We start from the raw sequence: 26,370 nt of genomic DNA on the forward strand, positions 1-26,370 counted from the left end.
CTAAAAATATTTTTGAAGAAAATCATTATTTTGAAAACCACTATTTAAATAAACCATATTTAAAATCAATTTTAAAAAATATTTTTTAAATTCACCCTTTTAGAAAAAAAAATACTTTTTAAAAATGTTTTTTATTTTATGAAAGAAATATTTTTAAGAAAAGTGGTTTTTTTTAGCTTTTAAAAAATTAATTATTTGTAATGTTATACCAACATGAAATATTTAATGATCTACGAATAATGTTTTTAACATACATTTAGATATGTTATGTATTTAAGAATACATTTTAATATTAATTACATCTATATTTTCTATGATTGATCAAACTGTAATAAAAAATTGAAGTGATAGTGAGAAGCTCTACAAGAAAGTGAGAATTGATATAACGAATGAAATTGAAAAGCAAAGAACATTATTTGTGAATGTTTGTTTTTCGGATGAATTGGATATCCATTCAAATAGATATATCTTTAAATATCCATTGAATATAATGGATGAATTCAATCTATAAAAAATTTAAATTATTCATGGATCCATTTAAATTCATTAACTCTAATAGAAGAATTTATAAAGATTTGATTTTCTTGGATTTGGATGAATTCTCGATAATTTTATCACATTTAGAAAATCAATAATATCTTGACAATACATTAAAATTTTAATTGTAATCAAAATTTAGTAATTAATAATAGCACAAAAAACATAAGTACACTTGTCTCAAAATATGACGTGTTGTATATATCTCCATACATATTGGTGTAAATGATTCCAATTTAAATCACGAAATTGATGGAACTGAACCAATATGTGGTTCGGTTTTGCAGTTTCGTTCAATTATTTTTTTAAGGAATCATTTATGTTCAATTCAGTTCGTGGTTTTAGAAATTTAGGAACCTTTATAGTCAAACCCCATAAAAATAGAAATTAGGGAATAATGTTAATTGTTGTTTGAATTCTTCAACCAATTATTTGGTTTAAATTATCAATTTTGTATGAATTGAGTTATATATGTTACTCAATTATTATTATGTTAGTGTTATATATGTTATTTACTAAATTGTTATATATGTGCTACTTTCCAAGTGTCTTGATAATTTGGATCATATCTTCTAATTTTCATTGTATTTGATTTGAAACTAACTAACATATACCATAAGTTGTTAGACATGTATTGTTATATATGTTACTAATTATGAATTATAATATTATATATGTACTAAACTATTAAGTATGTTTTACTAATAGTGAATTATATTGTTTATATATGTTACTAACAGATATATCACTAATTGTGCTAAATTACATAAGTATTATATATGTTACTAACAACCAATTGAATTTCAATTTCTTAATTATGTATTTGTGATTTATATTTTTTGAAAATAATAGTAATAATAAACCAAGTTAATGTGTTAGGTTCCATCACGAAATTACATAAAAAAAAAAAAAACAGAAACAAATAGTTTATGTAAACCAAACTATCTATAGGTGTTTAGTTTAGTTATTGAATAACACCCGGAAAAAACCGGACCGAAGAAACTTTTACACCCTATCTATACAAGTTTAACCTCAACAGTCAAAATGGATGGACAAAGATCCCCATGGACCAGTAACAAGTCACACTCTACGATCATTACCCAATGAAATCCAATTTTAGATTCACCTATATCCACATCATTCTCCTCTATATATTCATATGTTTCTCTTCATTGTTACAAACACACAAATCTCATTTCTCTTCTCTGAACAGTGATATTACAATTGTTTCAAAAATATGGCAACCAACACATTGATGAGCTCTGCTATCTCAGCATTCGCATCTCCTATTTCTTTGTCAAAATCAAGATCTCCAACTTCTGTTGCAGCTTCACGCAATGGTACCAAATCATCAGGTCGCTTATCCACCTCTGCTGATTGGTTCCCTGGCGAGCCTAGACCACCTTACCTTGATGGTTCAGCTCCTGGGTAAGCATCAATTTCACATTTTGTTTATAACTGACTCCAAAATATATTTTTTGTAGAGAAAAAATGTATACAGGAACTAGTTATCTATAGTGTCACTCCATTATCCTTTCATAGTTTATTACACATGAATGTCAGATGTTGTACTCACTCTGTATATAATCAATACTGATATACACTATTTTTTATAGTTAACTCAAAAAGTTATATATATATATATATATATATTATAGGAATAATGAGGACTGAAATCAAATTTCAGTATATTTTCCAGTATCAAATACACATTTATACCTAGTTATAATTAATTGTACATATATTCAAGTGGTGGGCCATTATGTTTGTCACCTTTTGAATCTGTCATAGGGTAAGAAATATTTGTATGTTTTTATGACGATTATGTTATACATTGTTGTTCCTTTTTGTGTTTCAGTGACTTTGGGTTCGACCCTCTTGGTCTTGGTAGAAGACCAGAGAATCTTGAGAGATTCACAGAATCAGAAGTCTTCCATTGCAGATTGGCTATGGCTGCTGTTGTAAGTGTCACTTTCAAACTAGATAACTATATACCCTTAAAGTAATGGGGCGGTCGTAATTACCACCATTGCAGTCATTACGGCCAATGCATGTAGATTACTTTGTTATTTTTTTTAAATATGATGCGGCTTAATGCGGTCCAATGCAGTTGCGCTGCGGTCCAATATGTTCGCACCACTGTGATTTGGTGTAATGCAGTTGTAACGGTCATTGCAACCGCAATACTGCGGCGTCATTACATGATGTGGTCTGCAATTTCAATAATCGGTAATGGGGAAAATTAAGAAAGCTAATTAGTAAGCTGAAATTTCTTGAGTTTTGCAGCCAGGAGTTTTGATCCCAGAGGCATTGGGTTTAGGAAATTGGGTACAAGCTCAGGAATGGTCTACAGTTCCTGGAGGTCAAGCAACTTACCTAGGCATCCCTGTTCCATGGGGCACCCTCCCTACCATTCTAGCAATTGAATTCCTTGCTATTGCCTTTGTGGAATACCAAAGGATCGTGGAGAAAGACACTGAGAAGAAGAAGTACCCTGGTGGTTTTTTTGATCCTTTGGGATACTCCAATGACACTGAAAAGTTTGAAGAATACAAAGTCAAAGAAGTTAAGAATGGTAAGGACTTCCGATATAAAAGATTGAAAATTTCTATATTCGCAGAATACCCAAGTGACATTTTAGCGACACTTTTCAGGTCTATAACACATTTTTTCCTATAAACTTGAGAAGTGTCACTCATAAGTGTACATAAAATAGTGCATAAGTGCGCTTAAGAGATCTGTATTAGTTGTATAGAAAGTTTAACATATTTGTTACTTGTTGAAATGTGTAGGACGCCTTGCTCTATTGGCTTGTCTGGGATTCGCTGTTCAACAATCAGTATACCCTGGCACTGGACCATTGGACAACTTGGCTGCTCACGTGGCTGATCCATGGCACAACAACGTTGGAAACATCCTTTTCCCCAATTTCTAGATTCTGCCCCCAACAATCCAACATTTGCTATAAGAGCTACCTGTAATAACTCTATAACATTATGTAATGATCCAGACCTCATTTGTGTTGGTATTCCAGTTTTGTAATTCAAATTTTCAATGATATGCTTCAACACTCGTATTTTGGTAATTATTGTGTTTCGTTTTCTTGATGTTATAGGAAAGACTCTGTTGAGAACAATAAAACATACGGATTATCTTTATACCTCAAAAGAAATTATGCTCTAAGAAAGACCTAACTTATTTAAAAGTTTATTCAAAATACATTTCATCTCGTCTTTACCCGGACTAACACATATAAGATGATGATAATCACATGAGAATAGTTTTAACTCCTTAACCATGCATCATCTTGTCCTATTGGACATAGTACAAATAAGACAAATATTACCATATAAGAACAACTAAAAGATGTTCCCCATTGATAAAGCTTGGATCAACCAAAGAATAAAGCCATTAAGGACTTAAGTGGGAAAACATTCAAAATCTAAAAAAAGTGTTCTCCTTTTCTTCATGGAGAGAGAACATTCAAAATCTTCAATAGCACGCCTCTTTTATTTGTTTTAAATATTTGCACTAAAATTAGAATCATAATTTAGATAAATGTCATTAAACCATAATGTAGATGCATGGTATACAAAAGGGTGAAAGAGACGTGCTATTGTAAATTTTTAATGTTTTCACTATATGAGGAGAAGGAGAAGATGAAGGAATGGCTATATGACCATAAAACTTATATGTTGTAAGTATAGATAGAAATAGGTTGAGTTATACTTTACTTTAAACAAATCCAATATATATAACATATAGTAGTCTGAGATTGATTTATTTAAAAAAATTAAGACCTAGCTTATTTAAAATTGTGTTCAAAATGCATCTCATCTTATCTTACCCGAACTAACACATATAAGACAAGGATGATCACACGAGAACACTTTTGTGTCCTTAGAAATGCATTCAATCTTGTCCCATTAGACGTAGCACAAATAAGATAAAAGTGGTCACATAAGAACAAACAACTCGTACACTAAAAAATGTCTGCTTTTGATGAATCTTCGATCAACCAAAGATAAAGCCATCAAAGACCCAAGTGGGGGGAAAGGGTAGAATTGGCCTCATGATAGACGGGAAAACATACCAAGTCAAGTAAGAAGATTACATAGTCATGTTACAAACGTTAAAAAAATGGCTAGAAACAACCACCTAACATATTCAGACACCATAATACTAATTTCAGAATCTCAGAAATTTGTATACTTGAGGATTAAAATCCAATTTTGTTCAATTATTATCATTTTAATATGTGATTTGCTAACCTAAGTAAAGAAATTTTTTAGTTGGAGTAGATTAACATTGTACATCAATATTTTTGGACAAAATTTATACTCCTATTTTAATTAGAATAGGTATAGTAATAGGGATATTTTTATAATTTGCATTTTACAACAAATTCACCTCACTCATCTCTAACCCTATTTACCCTCCACCCCCAAACCAGAAACTGTCTGCCACCGTCGCAAACGTCACCACCGCCTTGCCAGAACCAAATAGACCCGCAAGCACCACCACATTGTCATGCCCACCCCGCTAGAACCGAATAGAGTCGCACCACCTCACTCCCAGAAGTTGAAATTAATCAATAGAAATTCCTTGTTCTAGATAGAGAAATTTCACTGTCATTTTCAAAAGGTCATTTCTTTGCACCTTAGGGTCACTTCTTTTCATTCTTGAGGAAAGAAATTTCTTGTCATTTCCCTTAATAATTTTCAAGCTGACGGAAACAAATCTCATTATGTATACTTTCTGTGTTTATTAAGATGGAGAGGGGTTTGGATGGGGAGGGTGATTTTTCTTCTTGGTGACAAATTTCATTTTGTATTAGTCTCCTAAATACATTTGGTCACCAACACCAACTCAATGATCCATCATAAATGAGTGATTCATTTTTTCTTACTTTTCTCGTATAGCTATTACTCTAGTTAGTTTTCTTTTGGACATAATTGTATGTATTTCATGGAGCGAGTACTGTTGTATGTATTTCATGGAGCCAGTACTTGTGTTTGTACGTAGCAAGATGTTTCTACCCATAAATGATATTTATTGTATGTTACAAATGACAATTTTTTTGTTTTTAATGAATTTGAATTGGTAGGGCTTGTTCAAATGCAGAGATTTTAATGCAGTTTCTGGTTTGGGGTAAATGGGATTTTCCTATTTCGAGAGAAATATGTTAATGGGGGAGGGGGAAAAGATGAGTGAGGTGAACTTTTTTTTGTAAATTGCAAATTATGAAAATAGTCCGGTTACTAAACCTACTTCAACTAAAATAGAAGAATTAATTTTGTTCAAAATTTTTGTTGTATAATGCTAATCTATTTTAACTAAAAAAAACTTCTTTACTTAGGTTAGCAAATCTCTTTTAATATTAACTATGTGGCTCTAGATATATACTTTCGAAACATGAATGAGATTATATTAGTACAAAAAATGAAAATATCAAATATGACATCCCCTCTTGTCTAGTACTAATTGTTTGAATTTGATGGTTTTCAACAATAAATTAATGGGCCATTAATGAGAATTTTTGAGATTTGCAATGAAAAAACTCTAAAGGAAAGTAAAAAATAAGGTCGTTGGGAATATGACCGTTGAGGACCGTTAGGAATGCATCTCCCATTTGGGTCGTCGGATGAATATGATCGCTGGAGACCTCATGCTATAAATGGAGGTCTTCTCCCTTTATATTTCCTTGCACCAATTGAACAATATTTCCTCAATTTTCTTCTTTCTCCTTCATATTCTCATTCGAAGCATTTCCGGCAAACTTCTATTTTTTCTTTCCATGACACTAAGAATTGACATATGTAGTCAAATTATGGGAATTTCGAGAACTGTCACCGGTAGTTAGATTGTAGAAAAATAGAATTGGCACGAGTAGTCATAGTGTGAGCATTTCGAGAATTGACACTTGTAGTCATACTATGATGGATGTATTCGAGATTAATTCTTACAGTGCAGTAAGAATTTGATAATAGAGAGCTAGGTTGTTTTATCCAGGGAACGATTTGGTTGATAGTCTGCTTGCACATTTTGGGGAGTGCCACGAAAAGTCTTAAAGAGAGCGACCCGATCGTGTCTCAATTAATAAAGTATTCTTCCGTGCCAATTGTTGCAAGCTATTGTAACAACAATTTTAAGACGTTTCCTTCTACAATGACATTCGTAGAGAATACTACTAGGTCAAAAAAAATTGACATTAACAAACAATTTTAGTTTGATGGGATTAATTTCAAATAGTGATGACATATGATGAAATTCTTTCTCACTATGAGAAAGGTTGCCAATTTTTTGAAAATCGATGTCCTAATGGTGTCGGAGGAAGCTGAAACAAAGGATAAGGATAAATTGGATATTGATATAGCTATTTGGAATAAAAATGATTATTTTTGTAAGAATTTCATTTTGAATGAGTTGTCTAATGATCTCTATGATTATTATAATCTATACAAGCTTGCCAAATTAATTTGTTATGCATTTGGAAAAAATATGATACAGAGGAAAGTGAGACTAAAAAGTATGATATTAGTCGCTACCTCAAATATCAGATGACCGATGATAAATCAACAGAGTCTGAATCACATGAGTAACAGAGAATTGCTCATGAAAATATTTATAGGGTATGCCCCGAGATGAACAATTTCAAGTGGCTGTCATTATTGACAAACTGCCTACTAGTTGGAAGGACTTCAAAAACCTTCTATGACACAAGTGATCATTGAGTCTAACAATGCTTACTTCAATGAAAATAAATTCCCTTTTCAATTGAGAAATAGTGTGGGCATATCAACTAGTCACATATATGTGATTAGAGATAATGATAAAACGAAGGGTTAGAAATAGAAAGTAGAAGAAGTAAGAGAGCAAGAACTGCTAAATAGTATGGATCTGATTATATGTTCAATACATTATAGGAGAATCCATCAACTCTCCAAGAAGCTTTGACTTCTTTCAATGTTGATTTGTGGCAAGATGTCATAAATAACGAAATGGATTCTCTAGAGTATAACAAAACCTGACATTTAGCTGACTTGCCTCATGATTGCAAACCTATTGATTGTAAGTGGGTATTACAAAAGAAACTGAAACCTAATGGTACACTGAATAAATACAAGACTTGTCTTGTAGCCAAATTTTTAAACAAAGGGAGAATATAGATTTCTTCGACGCATTTTCACCTATGACTAGAATAACATTCATTAGAGTACTAATATCGCTCACTACGATACATGATTTAGTAGTACATCAAATGAATGTTAAGACTGCATTTTTAAATTGTAATTTGGAAGAAGAAATCTATACGGAACAACCTGAAGGTTTTGTATTCCATGGGCAAGAAAATAAGGTTTGCAAGTTAGATAAGTCGTTGTATGGTCTTAAACAAGCACCTAAAGAGTGACATGAAAAATTTGACAATTTAATTGTTTTGAATGAGTTTAAGGTAAATGAAAGTGACAAATGCATTTATTTCAAAGCAGAAAATGACATTTGCACTATCATATGTCTCTATGTAAATGACCTACTCATATTTGGTTCCAACATTCATGTTGTGAATATTGTGAAATTATTATTGTGTAACAACTTTGATATGAAAGGCCATGGATAGGCAAGTGTAATCGTTGATATAAATATTACTAGGTCAAAAAGAAGGAATTTCTTTGGATCAATCTCACTATGTGGAAAAGATTTTAAAGAAATATAAATATTTTGACAGTAAACCTACTAGCACATCATATGATCCAAGTGTAAAATGTTTTTGGAACATTAATGAAGGTCTAAGACAAACTGAGTATGCTCGCATCATTGTAGCTTTCGGTATGTCACTGATTGCACAAGACCTGAAATTGCCTATGTCGTGGGATTATTGTGCAGGTTTACCAGTAGACCTAATATGGAGGATTGACATGATATAGAAAGGGTAGTGAGGTACCTCAAGAAAACAATAAACCTTGAATTATATTATTGAAGGTTTCTAGCTGTCCTAGAAGGATTCAACGATGCTGATTGGAATATCCTTTCAGATAATTCTAAAGCAACCAGTGGTTATATACTTAGTATAGATGGTGAGGCTGTTTCTTGGACGTCAAGGAGACAAATTTAGCTCAATTCAGTATGGAAGTTGAGATGATAGCACTAGCAACAACTAGTGAAGAAGCAAGTTGACTGAGAAGCTTGCTTATAGAGATTAACATATGATAAAAACCAATACCAGCTGTATTGATTCATTATGATAGTACCACAACTATTGCAAAGATTGAGAACTATTTTATAATGATAAGAAACGAAAATACGTCATAAGCACAATACTATAGAGAGTTACTCACTACAAGAGCTTTTGAAGTGAATCATGTACACACTTAGAATAACTTAGCAGATCCTTTGGCGAAAGGATTAGCTAGATAGAGTGCATAATATTTCTAAGACTATGAGACTATTACTCTTAGAACGAAGATCACACATGAAGGTAACCCGACTTAACTGATCCTAAGAAATGTGTTCAACGGATAATAACAAGTTGTGAAGTGATATGAGAATGAATATGTTATAAAATTATGAGAATCATGATTCGTGCATTAAGGATGAGTTAAAATCTTAATGAGATCTATATTCCAATTTGAGTGAAGTACTTAGACTACATGAGTACTCTTGATAGACTGACCTACGTGAATGTGGAGGTGATGACCACTTCCTATGAAATTTTGGGTCATAAACTTATAGAGTATTCATTATACTGGAATAGACATGCATGACATTTAACACATAGGTTTTATAGAATACACATTTGAAAATGTTGTGTGTAGTTTGATGTTGAAGATAGAGTTCAAGACTACGAGTCACTCTAGTAAAATCTGGATCTTATTTACTATACAAAGTTTCAAGTCGCATGACACATTTGTTTAAACACAATCTTATTGAGACCACATAAATTCTCGGAAATTATTTTTTAATTTCAACTAGGGGATTGTTGGATTTTGATAGTTTTCAACATTAAATTAATGGGTCATTAATGAGAATTTTTTGGGATGTGAAATGAAAAAACTATAAAGGAGAGTAAAGAATATGGCCGTTGAAAATATAATCGTTAGGAATATGGCCATTCAGAATATGACCCTTGGGGATATGGCTGTTGGATCATGTGACCATTGGAATGCTTCCCCCGTCTAGGTCGTTAGATGAAGATTGTCATTGGAGGCCTCATGCTATAAATAGAGACATCCTCCCTTCATATTTTCTTGCACCAATCAAACAATATTTCCTCAATTTTATTTTTTCTCCCTCATACTCTCAACCAAAACATTTCCAGCAAAATTCTCTCTCTTTCTTTCCGTGACACTAAGAATTTGGCACATGTAGTCATATTGTGGACATTTTGATAATTGACACTCGTAGCCATATCGTGGTGGGTGTATTCAAGACCAGTTATTAGTAATCCAAAAATAATTTGATAACAAAGAACTAGACTATTTTATCCTAGTGACGACATAGTCGATAGTCTATTTGCATATTTTGGATAGTGCCACAAAATGTCTTAAAAAGAATGACCTGGTGGTGACTCAACCAATAAGTATTATTTCGTGTCATTTAGAATTGTTGCCAGCAACGGTAACAGCAAAGTCGGGCAAGAAACTAGTGATGACATAAATTGATTGTAAAACCTATCAGATAAAGAAGGTAAATGGAAAGGGAATTTGCTCCTTGTGCATGTGCGTGCACGTAGTAAGTGTAGACTCCCTTTAACATTCAACCATCATCTTGTGATCAAAATACATAGGAAAGTTGTTTCTAGAGCGCATAAGAAAATAAAGAGAATCAAAATACCATTTCTATTAGGCCAAGTTGTTGGTAACCGTAATTCACCATCACAAGCATTTAAGAAAGGCATGCACTATGAAGTAACTAAGACACCACAATAAAGGGCATGGCAAATGGGGCCAAAACACTATTCAATCCTTGTAGTGTACGATTCAAGAAAGGCATGTTGTTCCCCGAATATTGGCATGTTGCAATTGTAACATTTTTCTCAATCATACACTCAAATTCTCATAAGAAGGTCCTTGAAATGAGAAACAACACCACTAAGAAACTTGACTTTGCATCTGGTTCGACTTTCTCACAAAAACTCATTCCAAACACAAATAATTGTCTTACCCTAAAATACAAGTCATGAGGTGTGTATGTCTTATGTTATTTATATATATTAGATATTCAATGTTTTTCATTATATTTTTTTGTTTAGGGATAAATTTAAATTTTGAAATTAAATCTTGTTATTAATACAAATTTTCGAATAAAGTATTAATTACTTTCTAAACACTTAAAAATGCTTTTCGTGATAGAAAACCCTACTAATTATATATAGTTGTAAAATTATTGTAATATTCGTAAAATGGTAAAACAAATAATTATTTAACTTTATAAAAATTAAAAGTACTTGAAAAGCTTATTCTAGATTGAAATTCATTAATGACACTATAAAATCTCAAAAATTATAGCATTATCCACAAATAAGTAAAAATAATTATTTGACTTTTATAAAATTGCAAAAATAACTAAAATATCATTTTTTTATTTTATTAAAGAAAAAAATGAGAGGAATTAAGACATGTAATACAAGAACAACTAATCAACTTTTTCGTCCATCAAATAATATTTAATTTATTACTGTTATTATCGTTACTCGACGACTAACTAATTCCACTGTTTAAAATTAAATAAAAGGGAGTAGGTTCCAACAACAAAAAAGCATCTTTGACAATCACAAAAAAAAATATTTTTTTCAAATGAAATCTCTCTACTCTTACACAATAAATATATATTAAAATTAAATCGTTTAAAACCATTTTTATTCTTTATATTAAAAGAAAACGAAAATTGTTGGATTAATTTGAAATTATATACAATCATTATGATCCAATTAATGTTATTAATCCATTTAAAACCATGGGTACCCATAAAAATGTTAACAACAGATACTCACGATAATAGTTTATGAGTGAAAATGAGTTTGATGATACCCGCTACATGGATAGAGATGGCAAAACGGGCAACCCGACCCGTTTAGCCCACCCCACAAATGCCCGCATTGATTTAATGAACAAAATTCAATGCCCTGCCCGTTTTAAACGGACTAACGGGCTTGCGTGTGGTCGGCAGACATTGTATAAATAATTAAAAATAAAAATAAAAATTCATATAATAAATGAAACGAAATTAAATAAAGTAGTTGAAGATAAAAAATTAACAATTTTTTTTTTATATTTATATGAAGTTTAAGAAATCACATTAGATTACAATTTTTTTAGGGATTAAAAATCACATTACATCATAACTTATTTAAAATTTCTTAATTTTTCCTTAAATTATGTTTATGGGTCGTCCGCAGGCTGCCCGCTTGCCCAACGGAAATGCCCGTGAACTTGGCGGGCAAAACAGACAAATGAACAAAATTTGTATGTCTGCTCGCAAAAAATACAGGCATGCCTGCGGGCAATATCCGTTTTGCCATCTATACTTATGAGTACCTGCATATTTATATTAAATTTTATATAAGTTATAGTTTTTTATTATTATTTTAAAATTATATATTATACACTTTATTATTATTTCGTAATAAATTACTTTGATTTAATTATAATTTTATACTTATAATATAAATACTTTATTATTCCTGTCATAACTAATTTTATATATTAATTATTACAAAATATATAAATATATAATTAAAATAAAAAACTAGTTGAATATGAAATATCGGAAATACCCCTTACAGTTTTGATTTAGGAATGGAAACAACTACTCAGCGATCACGCGACCAGATTGTCATCCATAACAAAGATCAAATGGACCAGTGACAAGTCACACTCTACCATCACTATCCAATGAAATCAAATTTTAGATTTACCTATATCCACACCATTCTCCTCTATATATTCATATGTTTCTCTTCATTGTTACAAACACACAATTCTGAATTCTCTTCTCTGAACAGTGATATTAGGATTGTTTCAAAAATATGGCAACCAACACATTGATGAGCTCTGCTATCTCAGCATTCGCATCTCCTCTTTCTTTCTCAAAATCAAGATCTCCCACTTCAGTTGCAGCTTCACGCAGTGGTACCAAATCATCAGGTCGCTTATCCTCTTCTGCTGAGTGGTTCCCTGGCGAGCCTAGACCACCTTATCTTGATGGTTCAGCTCCTGGGTAAGCATCAATTTATTGTTATAAATGAGAAAATTTAATATGAACGATTACATCTTATTTAAAATTTCAAGACTAAAAGATACATGCAAATGATAGATGACTCTGATGTGACCAATAAGTAACATTTAACATGCACATTATTCCTATATATATTATAGGAATAATGGGGACTGAAATCAAATTTCAGTATATTTTCAAGTATGAAACAGACATTTAGACATAATTAAAATTAATTGTACATACATTGAAGTGGTGGGCGATTACCCATGATGTTTTGTCACCCTTTGAATCTGTCATAGGGTGAGAAATCTTGTATGATTTTATGATGATTGTGTTATACATTGTTGTTCCTTTTGTGTTTCAGTGACTTTGGGTTCGACCCTCTTGGTCTTGGTAGAGAACCAGAGAATCTTGAGAGATTCAAAGAATCAGAAGTCTTCCATTGCAGATTAGCTATGTTTGCTGTTGTAAGTGTCACTTTCAAAGTAGATAACTATATATCCTTAAAGTAATTTGCAGTGTTTTAAATTGTGGTTGCGACGATGGTCGCGATTGCAGTTATTGCGGCCGTTGCATGCAGATTACTTTGTTTTTTTTAATTCAATGCGGCTTGATGTGGTCTGATGCAGTTGTGCTGCGGTCCGATATGACCGTATCATTGTGATTCGTTGTTATATTGTGTAATGCGGCTGCAATGGTCATCGCAACTGCAATACTGCAGCCTCATCACATGATGTTGTGTGCAATTTGAATAACTATTAATCGAGAAAATTAAGAAAGCTTATTAGTAAGCTGAAATTTGTTGAATTTTGCAGCCAGGAGTTTTGATACCAGAGGCATTGGGTTTAGGAAATTGGGTACAAGCTCAGGAATGGGCTGCAGTTCCTGGAGGTCAAGCAACTTACCTAGGCAACCCTGTTCCATGGGGCACCCTCCCAGTCATTCTAGCAATTGAGTTCCTTGCTATTGCCTTTGCGGAAGTCCAAAGGGTAATGGAGAAAGACACTGAGAAGAAGAAATACCCTGGTGGATTTTTTGATCCTTTGGGATACTCTAAGGACCCTGAAAAGTTTGCAGAATACAAAGTCAAAGAAGTTAAGAATGGTAAGCACTTTTGATATAAAAGATCAAAAATCTCTATTTTTGCATGATACCCGAGTGACATTTTAGCAACACTTTTCATGTCTATAACACATTTTTTCCTATAAACTTGAAAAATGTCACTCATAAGTGTACATAAGTGCTCTTAAAAGATCTCTATTATTGAACATTGACATTACCTGTATAGAAAGTTTACCATATTTGTTACTTGTTGAAATGTGTAGGACGCCTTGCTCTATTGGCTTGTGTGGGTTTCGCTGTTCAACAATCAGCTTACCCTGGCACTGGACCCTTGGAAAACTTGGCTACTCACTTGGCTGATCCATGGCACAACAACATTGGAAATGTCCTTATTCCCAATTTTTAGATTTTGCCCCCAACAATCCTATATTTGTTATAAGAGCTACCTGTAATAAAACTCTATAACATTATGTAATGAACCAGACCTCATTTGTGTTGGTATGCGGTATGCCACTGTTGTAATGAAACTTTTCAATGCTATGCTTCAACACTATTTTGGTAATTATTGTTTGCTAAGAAATAATCACATGAGAACAGTTTTAAGTCCTTAACAATGCATCTCATCTTATCTTACTCAACGTTGTACAAATAAGACAAAATGATGACATAAGAACAACTAAAAAACTTCCGCCATTGATGAAGCTTCAATCAACTGAAGAATAAGGCCATCATGGACCCAAGTGGGGAAAATGTTCAAAATCTAAAAGAGTATTCTCCTTTTTGTCATGAGTGAAAACATTCGAAAATATTCCTATTTCATTTGTTTTAAAGATTATTGAGGTAAATATTATCTCTAAGTGAGATGCATTGGAGGAAATTTTTTAGCTCTAAGCGACTTGCACTACAATTAGAATCAAAAGTTTAGATAATTGTCATTAAATCACAATGTCTATGCATGGTATAAAAAACGGTGACAAGGCATGTTATCGTAGATTTTCAATGTTTTCACTCTATGACGAAAAGGAGAACATGAAGGAATGACGATATAGCCATAAAACTTTTATGTTGAAAGTATGGATAGAAATAGGCAAGTTACACTTTATTTTAAACAAATCTAATATATATAACACATAGTAGCCTCAGACTCATTTTTTATTTTTTTAAGACCTAACTTATTTAAAAGTGTGTTTAAAATGCATCTCATCTTATCCTATTCAACGCAACACAAATAAGACAAAAATGACCATATAAGAACAACTAAAATTATCCACCTTTAATAAAGCTTCGATTAACCAAAGAATAAAACCATTAAGGGTCCAAGTGGTGGAAACATTCAAAATCTAAAAAATGTTCGTCATAGAGTGAAAACATTCAAAATCTATAATTGAATGCCTCTTTCATTTGCTTTACAATTAGAATAAGAGTTTAGATAATTGTCATTAAACCATCATGTCAAGGCATGGTGTAAAAAAGGGTGAAAGAGGTATCCTATTATAGATTTTGAATGTTTTCACTCAACAATGAAAAAGAGAACATGAAGGAATGGTGTTTTTGCCATAAAACTTATATGTTGAAAGTATGGATAGAAGTAGGTCAAGTTATACTTTATTTTAAACAAATCCAATATATATAACATATAGTAGCTTGAGATTAATTTATATTCAAAATGGATTTCATCTTGTCTAACCCAGACAAGAACATATAAGAGTAGGATAATGATATGAGAACACTTTTAAGTCCTTAGAAATACATCTCATCTTGTCCCACTCGATGTGACACGAATAAGATAAAAGTGATCACATAAGAAAAAATAATTCTTACACTAAAAACTGTCTGTCTTTGGTGAATCTTAGATCAACCAAAGAATAAAGCCATCAAGGACCTAAGTGGAGGAAAAGGTGTTGAATTGGCCTCATGATAAACCAGACAACATACCACGTCAAGTAAGAAGATTATCTAGCCATGTTACAAACATTACAAAATTGGCTGGAAACAACCACCCAACATATTCAGAAACCATAATACTAAGGAAAAAAGAAAATCACTCTTAATTGAGAATGACATTGTAATGTCGCTTCCAAAAAAGGAATGATGGCATATTTCTTAGGAAGATTCTTCACACACATAATATAACTAATTTCATAATCTCATAAATATGTATCCTTGAGGATTATAAATCCAATTTTGTTCAATTATTATCATTTTAATATTTACTATATGGCTAACTTGTTATACACCTGACTCTAGATATCGTCAATGGAAAACTATCCCAAATGGGAAAAACCATATAAGAACACTTCTGAAACACAAATGAGATCATACTCGTACAGAAAATGAAGACATCCAATTTGACACCCCTCATGTCCAATACTAAGTTGGGCAAGAAGCTAGCGATGACATAAATTGAATGTAAAACCTATCAGATAAAGAAGGTAAATGGAAAGGAAACTTGCTCCTTGTGGATGTGCACTTAGCTAGAATTTTTTAAACCAATGTTATGAAATCTAAGCCGAATGTCAACTCGGAAGAGGTCCCATATAGGTTTTAACCGATTTAACCGGTTAGACTGTTTGGTTGGACCGGACAACATCATGATATGATATATAATTATATATCATATAATTAATTAACATAAGTGAATAACATACTTTATCAATATCATGTTTTGCATAATGCATACACATATAAATCAAAATTAAAGTGCATCAAACAAGTTTAAGTCTTATATAATTAGAATTTTAAATCAAAACACAACTCTCTCATATAGATACTAAATTGTCTTCTAATTCATCCAAATATTATTATCATCATTAGACACTAAATTGACATTACCAGTTAGAGATGTAGTTAAATTATAACTATCCACATCTTCTTGATGAAAAGAGTCCATATTAAATTCTCCATAAATAGTAAGATTCTTTTCTTCAATAATACCTACAAATTAGAATATAAATTACGTTAACTTGTAGAAACATTGGAATATACATTAGATTAATCTAATATATATAAAATTAAATTGTACATTAGATTAAAACAATCCTTCATCATCCTTTGTTAAATCATGTATTGGGTTTGAGAATCCATAATATAACATTTTTTCTATTTCGTCATAATCAACTAATGAAGTTTTTTCTTCTTCTTCTTCAGTAATCCAAAAATCAATGTTCTCATAGTCAACGGGATCAAGTGTTCTTCTTTTGTTGATGGCCCTATCATTCCAATAAATATGATATATTAATACCAAATAGTATAACACCTAGTAAATATTGACAATTAAGTTAAAATAAAGTGTAGATACATCACAAACCTATTTTGTAAGCCCAAGTTATAGTGCAAATATACTAGATCATTCAACCTCCTATGCTCTAATTTATTCCTCTTCTTTGTGTGAATTCTTTCAAATATACTCCAATTTCTTTCACAACCAGAAGAAGATGTTGTTTGGCTCAAAATTTGAATAGCTAATTTGGATACCATAGGAGCACTATATCCAAATTGTGACCACCATTGATCTAAATAAATATCACAAAAATTAGCATGCCATCAAAGTATTACACTTTTACATAATATTTCAATAAGTTGAAAAATTAAAAAATTAAATCTTATCTGGTCGCAAGTGTTTAACTGTTTCAATTGTCATAGTATTGCCAAAACTCTCAACTTTGTAATGATAAATGCAACTTTGTTTGAAAAACTCGGTCTTGCTTGTTGTAACTTTTGCTTGTAAAACATCAAGTCAATATTGTTGAACCTCTGATTTGATATAAAAGTCCTCCTTATCATAGTAGAATGTTGGATTTAAAAAGTATGCTGCACAATGTAATTTTGTTCGAAGTTGTTTATCCCATCTTTGCTTTAAAATTCTTGTATAAGGCTTATACAAAGACTTTTTATTCATGAACACATTCTTAACAATTTTCCTTGATCTACGCATTCCATCATACACATAAGGTAGAGAAGGTCAATTATCTGCATCAATAATTCTTCACAATCGAATTAACGGAGCCACAATATTGACAATAATTGTGCAGTCATTCCAAAATCTATTATCCATTACAACATCCACAAATCTATTTGCTTTCTTGTCTATATAATATCTAGAATCAATAAAACATGTACTAGTTACCAAAGCTTACAAATCATATTTGTGTTCATGAATGCTTTTCAGTGGAATGAAGGTTGTTGCAAAACGAGTTGCCCCAGGACGTATGATTTCTTTCCATCCTTGCCTTTTCCTTAACCATGTCAACAAAAACCCATGATTATACACAAACTTTGTTATATCAGATACACTCTTAGCTAAGGTACTCACATGCTCCATTTTTCCAATGTCTCCTAAAATCAAATTTAAACAATATGCAACACAATGAGACCAATAGATAGATGGAAACTTGTCATTTAACATAACTCCTATAACTTTATAATTTGTACTATTATCGGTAACCAAGTGCACAACATTGGTTACTCCAACAAACTCAATTAACTGAATAAAAAAATGAAATTTTTTTTTAGCGACATCAGATGCATCAACAGATCTAAAAAAAGTTATTTCCTTTGGAGAATATACATGAAAATTGATAAGTTGCCTATTTCTTTGATCTAGCCAACCATCAGCCATGATGGTGCAACCAGTTTCTTTCCAAAAATTCCTAAAGGTCTCAGCTAACAAGTCAACTTTCTTCTTCATTTCATACAATAAATTAGATCTGATGGCATAATAACTAGGACCATTATAACCAGGATCAGTTGCAACAATTACATCTATTATAGGTTGATAGTAAACTGAATTTGCACAATTAAATGGAATGCAACAATCATAAAAGAATCGAGCAACTACCATATCAGCTTTGTGAATAGCATCTTTACCTGCAAAGCCCATTATGATTGAAGGTTGAGTTTCCGCAGTAGTTCTTGGAGCAAAGAAATTGTTTATACTATGATTTGGTCTTTTATTTGTTGTCTCTGATTCTTTACCCTTGGGCATATCTCCTTCATGTTGCATAACATTTTCCTCATATGGATCTTCTTCCCCTTAAGTTCAATTAGTCCATCTTTTTCTACTACCACTAACTTGATCCAAGTGTTTTCTAAGTCGATGCTTAACATAAAAATGGACTGAAAGACAAGATAGAACATCTCCCTTTACTCCAACAAGATGTTTAATTTGATATATTCCTCCACCTTTGTAACATTTTTAGCAATACAAACATTTTATCATTTTTTCCTTCAACATCTTGTTGTAATTGACAATGATCCCATGTTGGGTCAGATTTTGCTCTAACAGATTGAGTAGTAGAAGCTACTACTTGAGTTGTATTTGGAGAATTTGCAGATGATGTCATATATGAAATTAAAAAAATTTACACATTAAAGTAAAACTATTTATTAATTAATCACAAAGAATGAATGAGATGGATTCTAATGAAAAGTGACATGTCAGCTTATACTTTACCTATTTTTGCTATTACTTTAGCCGTTACAAAAAGTAACATGTCAACTTTATTTCATGTCAATCTAGAATCTCTATCGTTTAAATTTACTATATTTTTCCCGCACAAAGTAGCTTGTTAAAAAACAAGTGAATAAAAATCCAAGTGTTGCTATTGCTGTACAATTTTATTGAATAGAACAGATGTACAACACGTCAAACATATTTCTATTATGTAGCAACTACCAAGTAGTAACAGTTGCACACCTTCTATTCTCTCATTAGAGGCTATAGCTAAAAGACAATGAAATATCTCTTTATCCCATCAATGCAAATTTGTATAACACGTATCCTCTCATTACAGCCAGCCATACGAAGCATTGTGTGTGTATTGTGCATCTTTCTTATTCTATCATACGCTATAGTGAAATTCATACAATATAATGAAATTAATGTCAAAGCAAAGATAAATTATTGCACCTCTTCGTGTTCATGACGATGAGTAATGATGGTGAGAGCCATCAACCTCTTCATGAGTATTGAGTATTGAGTTCTTTGCAGTTTCTTCTACACAATTAGGATTTCTATTTTGTTTTGTTTGTGAGTAATGAGTGTTGTTGCTTCTTGTTGTTACTAACTTTGGATAACTGTTATTGACTTACTTTGTAATTTAGGTTTGGCCGACGGTTTAGGTAATTGAGTTAACTCGGGCTAACCCGACTGGACCGGATTTTAGAGAAACGTGACCGTGTGTGGCACCGACTGACGGTCGAACCGTACGGTCCGGTCCTAATAATAGTGCTTTTAACATTCAATAATCATCTTATGATTAAAATACAAAGGCAAATTCTTTCTAGAGCACATAAGAAGATAAAAAGATTCAAGGTACCATTTCTATTTGGCCAAGCTGATGGTAACCATAATTCACCATCACAAACAATTAGGAAATGCATGCATTGTGAAATAACTAAGACACCACAATGGATCAGAGGGCATGACCAATGGGGCCAAAACACTCTTCAATGCTTGTAGTGTACGATTCAAGAAAGGTCTGTTATTCCATGAATACTGGCTTGCTGCAAGTGCAACATTTTGCCCAGTCATTAGCTCAAATTATCATAAGAAGGTCATTGGAATGGGAAACAACACTAGTAAGAAACTTGACTTTGCAACTAGTTCGACTTTCTCACCAAAACTAATTCTGAACACAAACAACAATCTTATCCTAAAGTACATGTTACGAACACTCAATTTTGTCCGGCTTATTTACGGCATTTAAGAAAAACATGAAAAGTTTCCATAATAACAAAAAATAATAATAAAATTTAAAAATAAACATAATTTGGAAATATTAGAACATATTCTTTAACTATACGGTTTTTACCCATCTTTAAAAAACGTTTGAATTGTTGGTAGTTTCACTTTCATTTATTTCTCTGATGAATATAATAACAAAAAATTAATCTCTCAATTAACTAATTGTCCATTAGTTAGGGAGTTACAAATTTTTTTATGATAAAGAAAACATATAGAAATGAATAGGAACAACTTTTTAGATAGTTCATTTTCGTGATTACCATTCCAATCCACGTACACTATAAAAGCTTTGTTCATTTTGGAGCACTAGTGAGTGAGGAGGTGCAGAGGAAAAGACCAAAAGTGTGAGTCAGCGAGTCACACATTCTTCATTCATTCAAATTCAATTATCTATCTTTCTCTCTCTTGCTTGAATAGAAGATGGAAGGGTTTACAAATATTAAAGTTTGGCATGAGCCATGAATAATCTTCTTGATGAAACAAGAAAGATGAGAAAATACATGAATGAAAAAGAAAAGAAGGAAGAACGAAGAATATTGTATTTCATTATTCTCATTCTGATTATAAAGTATTAGAATTATCCTTTATATACTACATCTACCAAATGAAAAGAAAACAAGAAAAACAAAATGAAAAATAGAAAAACATAATTACAACTATTTTAACATTCCTGCAAGCTTTAATGTATCATATATTCCAAGCTTGAAATGATTGTTTTGAACACCATCTTATACTCTAGTACCTCCTCTAGTTGATGAGTGAATCTTGATCTCTCAGTCATGAGATCTGAATATGAAGCAATGGCGATGCTTAACCACCTTTGGCATAAGCAATTTCATCATACACTTAACCATTTATTTGATATAAGCCTAATCATCAAATGCTTAACCATCAACTTGATAGAAGCAAACCAACCATATTGGATGAAAGAGAGAGAAAAATGGATTTTAATCTTAATCCTAATATGTTGCTTCAATAATGTAAAATACACACTATAATAACGTTGTGTGTTTAATGAGAAGAGTAAAGAAAATAGAGTATGAAGAAATAAGGGTAATTTGGGTAATTGATAAAGTATAAGAAAAGAATGTGTAATCTGTGTGATAAAAAAATTCAAAGAATATCATCTATAGGTGTGGATTTAATATCCATTTCTGCCAATGTCCTGCCTATAGTGTGTGTGATCAATTTGCTCTTTGCAGCTTGTACATACACCATATGGCAGCAACTAGATCAAAGCACTTTCCAGCAAAGGCAAAGAAGCATAGTGCAAGTTTCTCTGAGAAAGAACATGATGGTGAATGTAAGAAACAAGAGCTAGCTATTGTGGGTTTGAGTTTGGTTAACTAATCTAACAATGTGAGAACTAGAATATCCCCTTTGACCACCTTCCCTTCTAATCGTGTGCACAACATCAATAAGAAAAAGAATGAAACCACCAATTCATTAGCAATTAATATGAAATGGGTTCTAATTAGAGTAAATTGAGCTCCATCAATTTTGTTAACAACCAGACCAATAGTAGCTCCAAAATATGATGTGACAAAAATTTAAATATTGAGTGATTCATATCCGAGAACAATAAGTGTTACACCCCTTTACAGAAAGATCACCATTCTTGAACTCAAAAATTCATATAAAGTCCTTTTTCATAGAGCCAAACAAAACTAGCAGCAATAAATATGGAAATCATAAAACCAAATGCCAAGGCATAATACAATTTTCCCAAGAATGCCAAGATGTAGACAATACTAGTAACGACAATGAAAAGATCACTCAATCCACCAAGAACCAGCAAACTAAAAATTGAATGGGATCTTCACACACAAAAAAGACCATAGATGTTGCCAATAACTAGAAAACATGAAATCACCAAGAGACGCGCTAGCAGTTCACATAATTAGAATCGGTACTAATATGATATATAGACACTTTCTGTTTCCGTACTTCTTCTTTAACTGACAGGAACTTTAAATCCATATATTTAGTACATCTAGAATACCTGTCATTCTTAGAGAAGAAGACAGCTGCGAAATTATCACAATAAAACTTCAGCGGCCTAGCTACACTATCTATAATGCCAAGCCCTGAAGTAAAGTTCCGCAGCCACAACGCATGATTTGTGGCTTCAAAGCATGCCACAAACTCAACTTCCATGGTGGACGTAGCAATTGTAGACTCTCTACCGCTTCTCCATGAAATGACTCCTCCAACCATTAGGAAGGTATACCCAAATGTAGATTTCCTTGAGTCCATACATCCTGCATAGTCTGAACCCGAATAACCGATCACCTCAAGATGATCTGACCTTCCATACGTGAGCATGTGATCCTTAGTGCCTTGCAAATATCTTAGAACCTTCTTTTCAGCTTTCCAGTGGTCCATTCCGGGGTTACTTTGATATCGGCCTAACATTCAAACAATAAAACTGATATCCGGCCGAGTGCATGTTTGAGCATACATTAAACTCCCAACCACTGATGCATAGGGAATAGATTCCATTTCCTTACGTTCCAAATCATTCCTTGGACATTGCTTTTCACTGAATTTGTCCCCTTTCTGGATTGGAATTATCCCTGCGGAGCACTTTTCCATTCTGAATCTCTCTAACACCTTATTGATATATCCTTTCTGATACAATCCCAACAATCTTTGTGATCTATCACAAAATATTTTTATTCCTATCACATAGGATGCCTCCCCCATATCCTTCATTTCAAAGTTATTAGAGAGATACTTCTTTACATCATGTAACAACCCTTTATCATTTGCAGCAAGCAAAATGTCGTCGACATATAAGACTAATATTATAAACTTGCTCCCACTGAATTTCATATAGATACATCGGTTAACAGTGTTTTCAACAAATCCATATGACGTAATGGTATCATTGAACTTTATGTACCATTGTTTGGAAGCTTGTTTAAGTCTATATATTGACTTATTTAATTTACACACCAAATTTTTGTTTCCTTTGGTCACAAACCCTTCGGGTTGGTTCATATAAACTTTCTTGTTTAAGTCACCATTCAGAAAAGCGGTCTTTACGTCCATTTGGTGAAGCTCTAAGTCATAATGAGCCACCAATGCCATAACAATTCTTAAAGAATCTTGCTTTGAAACTAGAGACAAAATTTCTTTATAATCAATGCCCTCCTTTTGAGTGAAACCCTTGGCGACAAGTCTAGCTTTATATCTTTCAATGTTGCCTTTCGAGTTGCCTTTCGAGTTGCGCTTGGTCTTAAAGGCCCATTTACAGCCAACTCGTTTTGAACCCTCGGGCAACTCAGTTAGATCCCAAACTTTATTATCGTCCATTGATTTCAACTCTTCTTTCATAGCATTGAGCCACTTTTCAGAATTGTCACTTTCATAGCTTGTATGAACGAGACTGGATCCTTATTAATGCTTAAGTCACATTCATGTTCAAGTGAATACACAATATAATCATCAGAAATAGTTGGTCTTCTTTGCCTTCCAGACCTTCTTAATGTTATTTCTTGTGATTCTTCTATCACTTGATCATTAATGACTCCATTAATTGGTTCATTAAATATTATTTCATCTTGTGGATTTTGGATATTATCTTGTTGTCTCTGTGGGTTATTTGACGGTAATATAACCAGAGGAACAACATCTTGAGGAGACACCTTCGGTGAAGAAGGTTTATCAGAAGTCTCAATAATATCCACCTTTCGTGATTTATCACTCCCACTGGTTTGACTATTTTCAATGAACCTAGCATTTCCAGACTCAACTATTCTCGTACTATGGTTAGGACAATAAAATCTGTACCCTTTTGACTTTTCCGGATAGCCAATGAAGAAACCACTAATGGTTCTTGCATCAAACTTCTTTTCATGTGGGTTGTACATCTTTACTTCTGCTGGACAACCCCAAACATGGAGATGTCTCAAACTGGGTTTCCTACCAGTCCATAACTCATAGGGAGTTTTAGGAACTACTTTACTGGGAACCCTATTCGGCAGATACGCAGCGGTCCTTAATGCGTACATCCACAACGATAAAGGTACATCACAATGATTCAACATTGACCTAACCATCTCCATTAGTGTATGGTTCCGCCTTTCAGTCACACCATTCTGTTGCGGTGTGTAAGGCATAGTGTATTGAGCACATATGCCTCTACTTTCGAGAAACTTTGCAAATGGTCCAGGACATTGTCCATTCTCATTATACTTTCCATAATATTCACCACCTCTATCAGACCTCACAACCTTAACCTTATTTTCAAGTTGCCTTTCAACCTCGTCAATAAATACCTTTAGGACATTTATTGATTGAGATTTTTCATGCAACAAATATAGGTAACAATAACGTGAGTAATCGTCTATAAAAGTGATGAAGTACTTTTCACCACCCCAAGATGGAACATCAAATGGACCACAAATATCCGTGTAAATCAATTCAAGAAGTTTGCTACTTCTTATGGCTGGGTTCTTTAATATGTATTTAGTTTATTTTCCTTTAATACAATCTAAATAAACATCCCAATTGCCATAATCCAAATGAGGCAAAATCTCATTTTTCGTTAACCTCATTATCCTTTCTTTGGATATATGGTATAATCTTTGATGCCACAAGTAAGCAGAATTCTTATCAAAATATTTAAGTTTGCTACCAACATCATGCTCAACATTAAATAAAGATTCCTTAAATTTAAAATCAAGATTGAAGCAATATAAACCATTCATTAATGTACCAGAACCGAAATAGTACGAGTGTTTATACAAATTAAAAACAGAATGCCCAATCTTAAAATTAAAACCTAAACAATCCAGCTTAGCAATAGAAACCAAGTTCCTGGCACATTTAGGAACATAAAGACACTTTTCTATATCTAAATAGTTTCCACTATCTAGGATCAATCTGTATGTTCCAATTCCATGAACTTGTGCCTGCATTCTGTTCCCCATGTAAAGAAACTTATCAGTTTCCTGGGTTCGGATTGAAAGGAATCCCTGCATAGTATACGACACATGAGTTGTTGCACCAGAATCTAACCACCAAGTATTATTAGGAACCTCAATAAGAAATGATTCATCTATAACGGAAACAAAAATGTTTACCTTTCTTTTCGAACCACTTCTTTCTTTTAGGGCAATCCTTCTTAAAGTGTCCATTCTTCTTACAGAAGAAGCACTTCATTTCTTTATGGATTCTCCCTTCTTTAATGGGGACCTTTTCCTTCCCCTTTCCTTTGTTCCTATTGCTTGGCCTGAATCTGCTGCTGGTGCTACCTGGCTCTTGAATGGTCATGTGAATGGAGTCATTCATAATTTTCTTTAGCCTACCCTCCTTTTGAACGAGCATGGCCTTTACTTCCTGAAAATTCCATTTTTCCTTTATGGTGTTGTAATTCACCTGGAATTGGCCAAACTCAATAGGAAGGGAGTTAATGATGAACTGTACTAAGAATGCTTCTGTCACCTCCATTCCTATACCTTTCATTTTCGCAACCAGATTTGACATACTGGTTACATGATCATGAATGGGCTGTGACTAATCAAACTTCTTGGTCGTCAGCTCTGTCATGAGGTTTCCCACCACAGACTTTTCAGTAATGTCTGATTGGGAGTACTCCTTGATCATTCTCATAAATTCCCTTGCATTATTTGTCTTAGGCATAGATGGCTTGACATTGTCAGAGATTGGCATTCTCATCAAGCTAAGACTCAACTTGTTTGACCGCTCCCAAGCCTCATAAAGAGTCTTGTCTGCCTCCGTGCTGGTCTCAATTATGGTTGGTTCACTATCCATAATGATAGCCAAGTCCAACTCCATTACAC

The 26,370-nt window shown here is 32.7% G+C and overlaps 2 protein-coding genes and 1 long non-coding RNA gene across 5 annotated transcripts in view; 2 read left to right on the top strand and 1 right to left on the bottom strand.

Annotated features, from left to right (window-relative positions):
- Nucleotides 1,621-3,620, top strand: LOC109325596 (chlorophyll a-b binding protein 6A, chloroplastic-like). Its single transcript, XM_019558049.1, has 4 exons — nucleotides 1,621-1,965; nucleotides 2,396-2,498; nucleotides 2,824-3,112; nucleotides 3,330-3,620. The coding sequence occupies exons 1-4, from the start codon at nucleotides 1,775-1,777 to the stop codon at nucleotides 3,470-3,472; spliced, it is 726 nt and encodes a 241-aa protein (XP_019413594.1). The 5' UTR covers nucleotides 1,621-1,774; the 3' UTR covers nucleotides 3,473-3,620.
- Nucleotides 12,490-26,370, top strand: part of LOC109325595 (chlorophyll a-b binding protein 6, chloroplastic-like) — a 36,572-nt gene continuing 22,691 nt past the window's right edge. The window contains exons 1-4 of one of the 3 annotated variants that reach the window (XM_019558045.1): nucleotides 12,491-12,753; nucleotides 13,118-13,220; nucleotides 13,569-13,857; nucleotides 14,079-14,350. In XM_019558045.1, the coding sequence (XP_019413590.1) occupies nucleotides 12,563-12,753; nucleotides 13,118-13,220; nucleotides 13,569-13,857; nucleotides 14,079-14,221 (726 nt within the window). In that variant the 5' untranslated portion in view covers nucleotides 12,491-12,562 and the 3' untranslated portion in view covers nucleotides 14,222-14,350. Of the gene's footprint in view, nucleotides 12,754-13,117; nucleotides 13,221-13,568; nucleotides 13,858-14,078; nucleotides 14,351-26,370 lie in introns of those variants that run through there. The other 2 variants (XM_019558046.1, XM_019558048.1) reach the window with 2 other exon arrangements.
- Nucleotides 14,199-26,370, bottom strand: part of LOC109325597 — a 46,230-nt gene continuing 34,058 nt past the window's right edge. The window contains exon 3 of the long non-coding RNA XR_002105164.1: nucleotides 14,199-14,261. This is a non-coding gene — a long non-coding RNA (uncharacterized LOC109325597). The remainder of the gene's footprint in view (nucleotides 14,262-26,370) is intronic.

This window comes from Lupinus angustifolius, chromosome LG13 (assembly GCF_001865875.1).
Source record: "Lupinus angustifolius cultivar Tanjil chromosome LG13, LupAngTanjil_v1.0, whole genome shotgun sequence".
Classification (NCBI taxonomy): domain Eukaryota; kingdom Viridiplantae; phylum Streptophyta; class Magnoliopsida; order Fabales; family Fabaceae; genus Lupinus; species Lupinus angustifolius.